At 33.8% G+C, this 13,521-nt stretch overlaps 1 protein-coding gene across 1 annotated transcript; it reads right to left on the bottom strand.

Moving 5' to 3' along the window:
• Positions 1–10,040: 10,040 nt before the first annotated feature.
• Positions 10,041–13,312, bottom strand: LOC105730301 (olfactory receptor 5B12). The gene is made up of 2 exons (XM_012471400.2): positions 13,122–13,312; positions 10,041–11,200 (listed from the first exon to the last, which is right to left on the bottom strand). The coding sequence occupies exon 2, from the start codon at positions 11,179–11,181 to the stop codon at positions 10,237–10,239; it is 945 nt and encodes a 314-aa protein (XP_012326823.1). The 5' UTR covers positions 11,182–11,200; positions 13,122–13,312; the 3' UTR covers positions 10,041–10,236.
• Between the last annotated feature and the right edge of the window lie 209 nt (positions 13,313–13,521).

Below are 13,521 nucleotides of genomic sequence, written 5' to 3'. Positions count from 1 at the left end.
GCAAGCTTGCACATCCCAGCACTGCTCAGCTTTGCCCCCTTGCCTTGGACACAAGAAAATTAGACAGAGTCTACACCACTGAAGACACCCAGAAACAAAGCCAAATAACCCTACTCAGCATACATCATTGTTACATTCTCAAGAAAAATAAGTCATACCCCAATAAAAGTAAATTCAATAATAAAAGTGACTAAATCCTCCAGATGCAAAGAAATCAGGACAATAATATTGGTAGAATGAAAAAACAAAGTGCTATGACACCTCCAAAGGAGCACAGTAATTCTGTAACAGTGTATTTGAACCAAAAAGAAATCTTCAAAATGTCAGATAAAGAATTCAAAATACTGAGTTTAAAGAAGTTCCATAAGATACAAGAGAAATCTGAACACCAATGCAAAGACATCAGAAAATCAATTCAAGATATGAGCTAGAAGTTCACCAAAGAGGTAGAGATCTTAAACAAAATAACCAAACAATTCCTGGTAATGAAAATTTCATTGAAAGAATTATGAAGAACAGTTGAAAGCCTTAACAATAGTCTAGAATGAGCAGAGAAGAGAATCTCAAATTTTGAAGACAGGTCTTCTGATTTAATTCAATCAGATAAAAATAAAGAAAGGAGAATAAAGAAGAACAAACAAAGCCTTTGAGAAGTAAGGGACTACATAAGGCAACCAGACATGTGAATTATAATTATAAGAATTATAAGGGAGAAGAAAAACCAAAAGTTCAAAAACCTATTTAAGGAAATAATTGACAAAAAGCTTGTCTAGTTTGGGAAGAGATTTACAAATCCAGATACAAGAAGACCAAGAAACTACAGGAAAATACGTTGCAAAAAGGACCTCACCATGACATGGTCATCAGATTGTCTAAAGTCAATATGAAAAAAAAAATCCTAAAATCAGCAAAAGAAAAGTGTGTAGTCATCTATAATAAAGAAAGCCCCATCAGACTAACAGTGGACTTTTAAGCAGAAACCTTACAAATCAGAAAAAAATAGAGATTCTATTTTTAAAGTATTTAAAGGAAAAAAAAATCCTGTCAACCACAAATTTTGTATCTTACTTAGAATAAACTTCAGAAATGAAAGAGAAATAAAGTTCTTCTCTGACAACCAAATGCTGAGGGAATTCATTACCACTAGACTGGCCCTATAAGAAATTCTCTATGAGTTCTAAATGTGGATAGAAAATGCCAATATTCACCATCATAAAAACATAAAATTACAAAAAGAAAAAGAAAGAAATCCAATGACTACATGACAGAACCCCACTAAACCACAAAGACAAAGGAAAAATGAAACAAATAATCTACAAAACAGCTAGATTACAATTAACATTATGTCAGAAACAAAAGCTCATATGTTAATATTAACCTTAAAGATAAATGAATTAAAATTTTCCACTTAAAAGATATATGTTGATGACATGGATAAAAACATGAAGCAACTATTATGCTACTTAAAAGAAACTGACCTTACTGGTTGGTAAACTGTTACAGACTGAAGGAAACAGGTGGAAAAGATATTCCACACAAATGAAAATCGAAAGTGGGTAGTAGTAGTTACACATATCAGGTAAAGCAGACTTAAAATAAACAATGATAAAAAATATAAATAAGGTCATTACATAATGATAAAGGGATCAAATCAACAAGGACATATAAAAATTCTAAATATATGTGCACCCAACAATGGAGCAGCACCCAGAATCAAAAAAATTACTAGACTTAAAGAAAGGAACATGCAGCAATTCAATAATAATGAGGGACATAACACCCCACTGGCAGCACTAGACAGATTATCAGAACAGAAAATTAACAAAGAAACATTGGATTTAAATTTTTGACCAAATGGGCATCACAAACATTTACAGATTAGTCTAACTAACAAAAGCAAAATATAGTCTTTTAACTAACAAAAGCAAAATATAGACTTTTCATGAGTACATGGTACATTCTCCAAGATATGTCACAAAACAAGTCTCAATACATTTTTATAGTTGAAATTATACGAAGTATCTTCTCAGAGCATAGCAAAATAAAGGTAAAAATCAATGCCAAGAGGAACTCTGGAAACTATACAAATACATTGAAATTAAACAATATACTTCTAAACAATATTTAGGTTATTGACTAAATTAAGTCATAAATTAAAAATGTTTGAAATAAATAAAAATGGAAACAAAATATACCAAAGCATGTTGAATACAGCAAAAGCAGTGCTAAGAGAGGAGTTTATAGCATTAAATGCCTACATCAAAAAATAGAAAGATCACAAATTAACAACATAACATTGTACTTCAATGAACTAGTAAAACAAGAACAAATGAAAACCAAAGCTTCCAGAAGAAAACAAATAACAGACACCAGGTTAGAACTAAATGAAATTGGAACCAAAATAAATAAATAAAATAGACAAATCACTAGCTAAACTACCTAAGAAAAAGAAGAGAAGATATCCAAATAAACATAATCCAAAATAAAAAAATACATTACAGCTAATATCACAGAAATACAAAAGATCATCAGAAGCTACCATGAACAACTATGCACTCACAAACTAAAAAACCTAGAGAAAATGAATAAATTCCAGGAAACCACCTCCCAAGATTGAACGGGAAAGAAAAATCTTGAACAGAAAAAAATGAATGATTAAATTAGTAATAAAATAAACCTACCAATAACACCAACAAAACAGCTCACGATCAGATAAATTCACAGCCGAAATCTACCAAATGTAAAAAGAAATAATAGCAATCTTTTGAAACTCTTCCAGAAAATCAGAGAAGAGAGAATCTTCCGTAACTCATTCTATAAAGCCAGTATTAGTCTGATACCAAAGCAAGGCAAGAACATAAAAATAGAAAACTGCAGACCAATCCCTGATGAATATAGATGCAAAAATCCTCAAAAATATACATGGTTTGCTAGCATTTTGTTAAGGATTTTGTATGTGGGGATTTTGCACATATATAGAGATATATGTATAACAGCATATCAAAAAGATAATATACCACAATCAAGTAGGTTTTATTCAGGGATGCAAGGATGATTTAACATACAGAAATCAATAGATGTGATTAATTACATAAGCGGAATTTAAAAACAAAAACCATATGATATGATCATCTAAATACATGCAGAAAAGGCATTTGATAAAATTCAGTATCCTTTCATGATAAAAACTTTCAAAAACTTAGGCACAGAAGGAACGCAGCTCAAATAATAAAAGCTGTACATGACAACCACATAGCCAACAGCATACTGAATGGAGAGAAGTTGAAATCATCCCCCCTAAGAATTGGAACAAGACAAGGATGACCATTGTCATCACTCCAATTCAACATAATCCTGGAAATCATAGAGCAATCAAGCAAGAATAAATATTATAAATATTATTGCATTCAAACTAGAAAAGAGAAAGATTACCTCTGTTTGCTGATGATATTATTTATATACAAAAAAAAAAAAAACCCCACAGACTTCTCCAAATAATTCTCAGATCTGATAAATAAATTAAGTAAAGTTTATGGTTATATTATCAACATAAAATTTCAGTAGCATTTCAAAATGAGCAGCATTTGTATATAAATGCTACTGAATTTTATACGTTGATTATATAACCTCAAACTTTCCTTAATTCATTCATAAGCTTGATTCTTAGCTTGATTTGAACTGAGAATCAAATCAAGACATCAATCAATTTACAATCTGTGCAAAAAAATACCTAGAAATATATTTAACCAAAGAGGTAAAAGACCTCTACAATGTAAACTACAAAACATTGATGAAAGAAATTATAGATGACACAAACAAATGAAAAAACATTCCATGGTTCTGAATTGGAAGAATCAATATAATAAAAATGACCATACTGTCCAAAGGAATCTACAAATTCAATGCATTTTCTACCAAAATACGAATGTCATTTTTCACAGAATTGGAAAAATACAGTCATAAGAGTCATATAGAATCAAAAAAGGAGCTCAAATAGCCAAAATAATGCTAAGCTAAAAGAACAAAGCTGGTGTCATCACACTATCAGGCTTCAAATTATACTGTAAGGCTGTAGAAACCAAAACAGCATGGTACTGGTTTCTAAGTAGACACAGAGATGGCTGGAACACAATAAAGGACAAAAAATGAAGCTACCTACCTACAGCCAACTGATCTTTGACAACATTGACAAAACATGCATTTGAGAAAGGATACACTTTTCAATAAACGGTGCTGGAAAAATAGAATTTTCCTTTGCAGAAGAATGAAACTGACTCCTATCCCTCATCATATATAAAAATCAACTCAAGTTGGATTAAAAACTTAATTGTGAGACCTGAAATTGTAGAAATAGTAGAATAAAACTTAGGGAAAACTCTTCTAGACATTGAGCTAGGCAAAGAATTCAGGAAAACCTCAAAAGCACCGGCAACTAAAATAAAAATAGACAAATATGACTTGATTAAACTGAAAAGCTTCTGCACAGATGAATAGAGTGAATAGAAAACCTACACAATGAGAGAAAGTATCTTCAAACTATGCATCCAAGAAGGGACTAATTTTAATCTAGAATCTATAAAGGACTCAAATAACTAAACAATAACAAGAACAGTAACAATAACAACAACAAAAAACATTAAAAAGTGGACAAAGGACATGAAGAGATATTTTTCAAAAGACATAGAAATGGTTCACAAGCACATAAAAAATATTCAACATTGCTAATCATCATAGAAATGCTAATTAAAATCACAGTGAGATATCATTTTACACCAGGAAGAATTGCTATTGTTAAAAAGTAAAAAAAAAAAAAAAAAATGACAGATTTGGGTGAGGCTACAGAGAAAAAAGAACTTACACACTGTTGTTGGGAATGTAAATTAGTACAAGCTTTATGGAAAACAATGTGGAGATTTCTCAAATAACTAAAAATGGAACTACCATTCAATCCAGCAATCTCACTACTAGCTATCTACCCAAAAGAAAAAAAATGTTTTTATGAAAAATATACCTGCACTTGTATTTTTATCACAGCACTATTCACAATGCCCAAGATATGGGCTCAAAGTAAGTTTCCATCAATAGAGAATGGGATAAAGAAAATGTGATATATATATATACATATATATATATATATATGCACACACACATATACACATATATACACACACACACATACATACACACATATATACACGCACACCATGGAATACCACTGTACCATAAAAAAGAATAAAATCATGTCTTTTGCAACAACATGGATGAAACTTGAGGCTGTTGTCTTTAGCAAAATAACTCAGAAAGTCAAATACCACATGTTCTTACTTATAAGAGGAAGTGAAACAATGTGTACACATGAACATGAAGTGTGAAATAATAGACATTGCAGACTCAGAAGGGTAGAAAGGTGGGAGCAGGTGACAAATGAAAATTTTCTTGGTGAATACAATTGCATTATTCAGGTGATAGTTACTCCAAAGGCCCAGACTTCAACACTACACAATATATCCATATAACACAATTCTACTTGTACTCATTAAATTTATATAAATAAAAATAAAATAAAATGAAGATGATGGTAGTGCTTACTTGATATGGTTGGTAGGAGCACATAAGTTAATAAAGTGCTTAAAATAGAGCCTGGTACATACTAAACTGGCAACAAACACACTAGCTATAAAGAGCAATTATAAAGTCTTGCTTTTTTATGAGAGAGCCTCCACTCATTTCTAAGAGTGTTCATTATCTCCAAAATAAATAATATATCCCTTAGAGGCATTGGAAGCCACGACAAGTTAATTCCAAATATCTTGCCACATAATTATGAGGTTGGAGTTGTATTAAATAATTAACAAGCTAAAAATAAGACAGAAGAGAATTAAAATGTGCACTGTTTAAGCTGACAAAGCAAATTGGAGACCACTTTCATCTGTAGTGTACTGAATTTACCCACTGAGATATAAAGTTGAACAACTCTAGTACTTATCAAAAACTTTCCAGATGTATTTTTATGCAGAGACAGTCTATAACAAGGACACCAGAAGCAGACGTATAACTTTTTTCTGGCAGTCTTTTATCCCAACTCTTCTTATTTTTTATAGTTTCCCACTATGTGAAACTTGGTGGAAGACTGTATAACAGTGTTCAAGAACTGTTTTATAGTTTTCTACTATGTAAAACCTAGTGGAAAACTGTATAACAATGTTCAACTGGGCACGGTGGCTCACACCTGTAATCTCAGAACTTTGGGAGGCTGAGGTAGGCAGATCACTTGAGGTCAGGAGTTCAAGACCAGCCTGTGAGTTAAGGCATGTAAAACACAAAGAACAGTGCAACCGTAGTAGGATGCTATATAAATGAGAACAGTTCTTTTTGTAATTCTGCTTACCATGCTCACATCTTAGCTGCCAGTAAACAAACTTGCCTCAGTCAACAGTAGGCAATGAGTAACACCCAGAAGTCAGGATAGTTAGAATTTATTTGTACTGGATATTGTGGCTTGTGGCATTAGCAAAAGACAAAAAGCACCACTGATAGCAGTGACCAAAGGTACTAGTGCAAAAGGATAGAAGTAGCAAATGTGCTGGAAGAATTGTCTTAACCAAACTGTTCCAGTGGTTTGATCTTGCCTCTGGTTTCTGCACTCTCACTTCCTGTAACTAATTACTTCCAGTCTAATTATCCAATTTTCTTCTCGATTCTGGGAGCACACCATTATTCTTCCAATAAATTCTTTTTTGTTTAAGTTAGCCAGAGTTTATTTCTGTTGTATACATCCAAGATTGTCACCTCTCTCTCCACATACCACCCACATTCGTGATAGGCAGGGATAGTGATGACGGAGAGAAACTTACCAGGTTCCACTGCCACTTCTGCTTTATGTTATGAGATGCCTTGTCACATCCCTTAACCTCCTAAACAGGCCATGACTAGACTCCTTGAAACCACATACCAAACATCAAAGAGATAGCATTGTAATGCCATGTCTTAAATGTGGGGGAAAAGAGACATCCTTCTTTGTCTCTGCTTATTCACGTTACCTTGACTTGCTTATGCACTGGCCATGATGTTATATCAACTATGTTCACTACAGGAATTCCAACTCAATTAGCTGGGAAAGAAAATAAAAAGAAAAGCCATGAAAGAGGATCATATTTGGCTCAGTTCTCAGGCTTCCTTATTAAATACCAATTTATAATAGTAGTTTATTATAGTAGAAAATGACAAAAAAAAAAAAAACAAGCTCAAGTATATCAGTAACTTATTTCAAGTAGACCAACTTTATGCCTTCATATTTAAAGTAAATTTCTTGTAGACGGCATACAGTGGGTCTTTTTTTTAAAAAAAAAATGTATCTAACACTCTTTTTCAATTTGCTAAGTTTACACTATATTTAATGTACTCATTGACAAAATAAATTAAAATCTACCATCAGGCCAGGCGCAGTGGCTCACACCTGTAATCCCAGCACTTTGGGAAGCCGAGTCAGGAAAATCACTTGTGGCCAGGATTTCAAGACCAGCCTGACCACCATGGTGAAACCCCGTCTCTACTAACAATGCAAAAATTAATCAAGCACAGTGGCACACACCTGTAATCCCAGCTACTCAGGAGGCTGAGGCAAGAGAATCATTTGAACCTAGGAGGCAAAGGTTGCCATGAACTGAGCTCACACCATTGCACTCCAGCCTGGGTGACAGAGTGAGGCTCTGTCTCAAAAAACAAAAACAAAACAAGCAAACAAAAAAAGCCCTACATTCTTCCTAGTTTTTTTCTATTTGTTCCACATTTTCTTTGTTTCTTTTGTCTTCTTTTCCTGTTTAAATTATTAAATATCTTTATGATTCCACTTTATCTCCACTATTGACTTATTAAATGCCTCTCTTAAAAATCGTTTTAGTTATTGCCCTAGAGTTTACAATATATGTCTGGAATTTATGAAAGTACTCTTCTTTATAATATTGCGCCATTTTACAAGTAGTTTAAGGATGTTGCAAACATACACTGACAATTATGCACTCTAATATATTATTATCATACATTTTCCTTGTACATATTCTATAAATAAATATACAGCATATTCCTACTATTATGATTTAGACAATAGCCTTTTAAAGGAATTAAAAATACAAAAAGAGTAGGTCTTCAGTCTGTCTATCTCATTTTCACTGCTCTTCATTTCTTTGCACAAATGTAAATTATTGATTGGCATCATATTTCTTATGCCTGAAGAAATTCTTCAGTATTTCTTGCAGTGAAGAGCTGCTAACAATGAACTTTCAGCATGTGTGTCTGAAAAATGTCTTTATTTCTCTTTTTGAATATATTCACTTGGTTTAACAGGGCCTTTTCTTTATTATTTCAGCATTTGACAGATGTTTTCTGTCCTATCCTGTTTCTGATGAGAAAACTGCAGTGAACCTTGTTTTTGTTCTTCTGCATATAATGTATCTTTTTTCCTTTGAATGTATTTATAGTTTTCTTCTTATATTTGGTTTTCAGCAATTTGAATATGAAATGTATAGATGTTAGCCATTGTGTTAAATCCATAGTATACAGAGTAAAACAAAAAAGTACCTACATAAATAGACTTTGGTCTAATGGGGAGACATTAAAATAAACTCACAGATAAATATATAATTGTAAATTATAATATATTATGAAAAATAAAATAATTTTCTCAGAGAGGATATAATAAAGGAAGCTTAAATCTAAAAGGATAGAATAAGGCCAGATGTGGTGGCTCATGCAAGTAATCTTAGCACTTTGGGAGGCCAAGGCAGGCAGATCACTTGAGGCCAGGCGTTCAAGACCAGTCTGGTCAACATGGTGAAACCTCATCTCCAATAAAAATATGCAAAAAATTAGCCAGGCTTGGTGGCGTGAGCCTATAATTCCAGCTACTCAGGAGGCTGAGGCATGAGAATTGTTTGAACCCAGGAGGTGGAGGTTGCAGTGAGCCGAGAGGGTCCCACTGCACTCCACCCTGAGTAACAAAGTGAGACTCTATAAAAAAAAAATTTTTTTTTAATTTCAAAAAGTGTTGAATAAACATTTCCAGATTGGCAAAGAAAGGACCTCCAAAAATCTGCTTTTCCATAAAAGCAATGATGACACAGGCAAAAGTGTCTATAATAAAAATGTTTGAAACTCTAGAAACTAACCAAGGACATGCAACAATTCAATAAGTATTCATTCAAGAACAATGACTGGATCTCAGTATCAACAGTGAGTTTTGTGGCATGTTAACTTGCTTTATCCCCCAGCTCTGTGGTAACCTTAAAAACTAGCACACATGGAACTATGGTAGCTGAGAAAAATATCGGCCTAACAACCATTAAAGTGAACAAAAAATGTTGGAGATTGCTAACGGGCCTGCTTCCCAGAGAATTGTCGCTGTTTCACCTATTTGGCAGCTTCCTAGGAAAACCCCATTTACAATTTTGTCTTTATTTCACCAGACTCAGTTCATTCAGTGAGAAATTTTTATTCCTAGAGTGTTTGTCAAAGCATTAAGCAGCAATTGCCTGAAAATGTAAATATCAGTTGGAGCAAACAATAATCTAACCAAACTCGTAAAAAATTTATGACGGCATTAGGAATCCACAGAGGGCTTTGAAAAGCTCCCATATATTCCTGGGGATTACAAAAAGCATGTACATGGGCAAGGCCTTATGTATGCACAGGAAAGACCTAATGTTTCATTTGTGGCTAACCTTGAGGCTCTGCACAAAGAAGCCATGAAGATTAAAGGTGGAATTGAAACTGCTGGAGCACTGAAAACATGTTCCAACACACATATGCAAATCCCATGCATAAGGCTTCAGAGAATTAGCAATTTAAAGCACTTAAAAAAATCTGTCCAATTGTTAGTTGACCACTAACCTAACTGAGTAGAAATTTCGGTGCCTACACACAAGAAATACAGAAGTAACATAAGTAACTCAGGAAAGTCACTAAGCAAACAAAAGTACCACCAACAAAAACAAAGCCTAGATAGGAGGGAAGACATGATTTTGAGAATATGCTACCTGAAATAATAATAATAAATATTTAAAATGTCCGGATTTTAACAACAAAAAAATGTGTCACTTAAAGAATGAGGAAAGTATGGCCAATTCACATGTTTAAGAAAACAGTCAATAGAAACTGTCCAGGAGGAAGTCCAAATATTGGACTTAGTAGACAAAGTACATATGAGGTGGAAGAAATTGTCTTATTGTAAATTCTATACAATTAAAATATGAATCCTATAGAGGCCTTTGCCTTCCCTACAGTCTTTTTAAAAGCACTCTTAACCTCTTTGTTCCTCAGGCTGTAGACCAGTGGATTCAACATGGGAATGACTATGGCATAAAACACAGATGCCATTTTGTCAGTGCCCATGGAATGGCTGGAGCTAGGTCTTAAGTACATAAAGATGCCTGTCCCATAAAAGATGGAAACTGCAGTAAGGTGGGAAGCACAGGTGGAAAAGGCCTTCTTGCGTCCTTCAGATGAGTGCATCTTCACGATGGTGATAAATATAAACAAATAGGAGATCAAGATTATCAAGATAGAAAAGAGGTCATTGAATCCCACCACACAAAAAATAAGCATCTCACTAATGTAATTGCCTGAACATGAGAGAGCCAGGAGAGGAGGAGCATCACAGAAAAAGTGCTCAACTACATTGGATCTGCAGAAGGAGAGCCTGAAAGTGTTCCCAGTATGAATGGATGCATTCAGGAAACCACAGATGTAGGAGCCTATGGTCAGGCAAGCACATACATTTGTTGTCATGGTGGTGGTATAATGCAGGGGTTTACACACTGCTGCATAGCGGTCATAAGCCATTGATGCCAGAAGAAAATTTTCTACAGTGATAAAGGCTACAAAGAAGAAGAATTGTGCAACACAAGCATTGTATAATATGTATTTGTCTCCTGTGAGGCATCCTACCATCACCTTGGGAGTGACAGCTGAGGAATAACCAAAGTCCACCAAAGAGAGGTTACCGAGGAAGAAATACATGGGGGTGTGGAGTCGGGAGTCCAATAGAATCAATTCAATCATCCCCAGGTTCCCAACCAGAGTGATGAGGTAGATGAAAAGAAAGACTATGAAGAGTGGGATCTGCAGTTCTGGGTTATCAGTTAACCCCACAAGAATGAATTCAGTCACCTCTGTGTTGTTCTCCATTGGGAATTGTGTAGCTGCCCTGTAGAAGTGAGAAGACAGAACCAGAATGATAAATGGAGGGAGTACTACTGAGATCAGTCAGTATGCTCATTTTGTGCCTTATTTCAGTATTGCAATTATTTGTTTCCAGGAGTCCTGGATCTAAAACATCCCCATAACAACAAAATGCAACTTTAAATTAAAATAATTCATAGAACATTCTTAATAAAATGATTTTGGAGATAATCCATCTCAATCGCTTAACTTCATAGATTAGTGAACTAAGGTACGGAAGGAAAGACTCATACAAGATCATCAGACTAATTCATTGGAACAGGTGAAATGTAAAGCCAAGTCACTTTGAATTAAAGCCTTAGCTCTTCATCACAAAGAAAAATTCCTTTAAACCTTTTACATTCAACCTAAACTGGGCACAAGATAGTAATTCATTTAATTGGCTAACTGCCTGATGGAATAATTAAATCTATCATTGGAAGTCAATGTGAAGAATGGAAAAGCATTAAATTAGGAATCAAATATACTTACCAGTTTTCTTGACTTCGTGCAAATAACATACATTTCTGGATCTCAGTTAAATGATAACTGCATCCACAAATGTTTATAACCACTTCCAACCCTTAAACATCTTCAAAAAGTTAAAAAGGAACATGAATCTTTAGTAATACCAACCAATCTACCAACCAACATAAATTTCTGAATGTGTTCATTTCTTCATTTTCTCTACAAGCACTAATTTCGAATGAAGCACCACGTTGTGTGCTAATTGCCAGGCTTACATTAATGCACAAGATATATTCCCTAACCTCGGGATATTTAGAGGACTGAGACAGACATCTAAACTGATAAATACCATGTATAAATTCAGAATATTCTTAGTCTCCATTCTCAAGGACAGAGAATTGCTTTCTCATTTGCTCAGAACTGTGTGATAAATGTTAATCACATCTACACTGCAGACCATCAGTCAGTCCATAATATAGTTATAAATTCTGTGTCCAATGACCAGATGTTTTCAGTGGCAGAATTACAACTTGAAATCAGGTCTCCTCATTCCAATAGTTAGTTGTGCCTTATGTAATTTTGCACATCTCTATTTCAGTGCATTTTATAACTGGCTTCTAAGCCTGATTTCTTCCTCATTTATTAATCACCATTCCTTTGGTCTCTCTCTTCTTTTAAAATATTAATATGGGCTTCCAGATTACAATAAAATTTTATGTTGATATCCCACTTGATTATCTCAACAACTCTAGGATTAGTCAGGAGAACTAATATTATCATATTTCCTGAAACAGAAAACTGAGAAATAAATAGTTTAAATAACTTGTTCAAAGTAATGTAAGCTTATTCTTTGTAAAGCAGGGACTCAAGGGCTTCTGGTACTTTTGTTTTATGTCACATGGTAAGTATACATATTCTAATAGAAATTCATTATTGCTTAGAAATACAAGTTTAGCATCCCTAATCCAAAAAGCCAAAGTCTAAAATGCTCCCAAATCCAAAACTATTTAAGAACCAACATGATGCTACAAATGGAAAATTCCACACATAAGTGTATAACGCAAATTTTGTTTCATGCAAAAAATTATTTAAAATATTATATAAAATTACTTAGGCTATGGATATAACGTGTATATAAAACAAATAAATTTGTGTTTAAATTTGAGTTTTGTCCTCAATATATCTCATTATAAACAGACACATATTCCAAAATTCAAAAAAATCTAAAATCCGAAACACAGCTGTTCCCAAATGTTTTAGATTAGGGAGACTCAACATATATAGCCTCTGGATGTCTGAAACAGATAAAAGAAATATTCAAAATAGTCAAGCCAAATCTCTGATTAAACCAAAGGAGAAATGGGTACCTTGATGCATTTTTCTAGTTACCTCTGCCCCTGCAACTTTGTGCAGACAATAGATTTGATCCAAAGGCTTACCTTTCTCCCTGAGAAATACAAAATTCAAGTCTAGCACCTTCATGTATAAGTAAAGGTCACATCAGAAATTCAGTCTTTTAAAGAAGGAAAACAACTTTTTGGAGACTCCTCTTGAATGTTTGGCCAAAAGGCTTAAAGTTCTTTAGAGGCAGAGAGAAATTAAAAGAAAAATGCTATTGGCTTTATAATCAACTAACAAGAGCTCTACTCCTGTATTTACTGCTCTTTCTTTGTAGATAAGTCACTTACCCCATTGGAGGATCAATAGCTGAATCTATAAAAAATAAAATAATAAAAGATAGCCCCAACAAAATCCAGCCTGAAAACTCCTGCTATGGTAGGAAAAGAATAGAAATCCTAAAATTTCTTATACTTGGTAAGGGGTAATAATCATAACAAC

Source organism: Aotus nancymaae, unplaced genomic scaffold (genome assembly GCF_030222135.1).
Source record: "Aotus nancymaae isolate 86718 unplaced genomic scaffold, 86718_ANA_hifiasm-v0.15.2.pri h1tg000059l, whole genome shotgun sequence".
NCBI classification, from domain to species: Eukaryota; Metazoa; Chordata; class Mammalia; order Primates; family Aotidae; genus Aotus; species Aotus nancymaae.
This window is presented reverse-complemented; position numbering and strand designations above follow the sequence as displayed.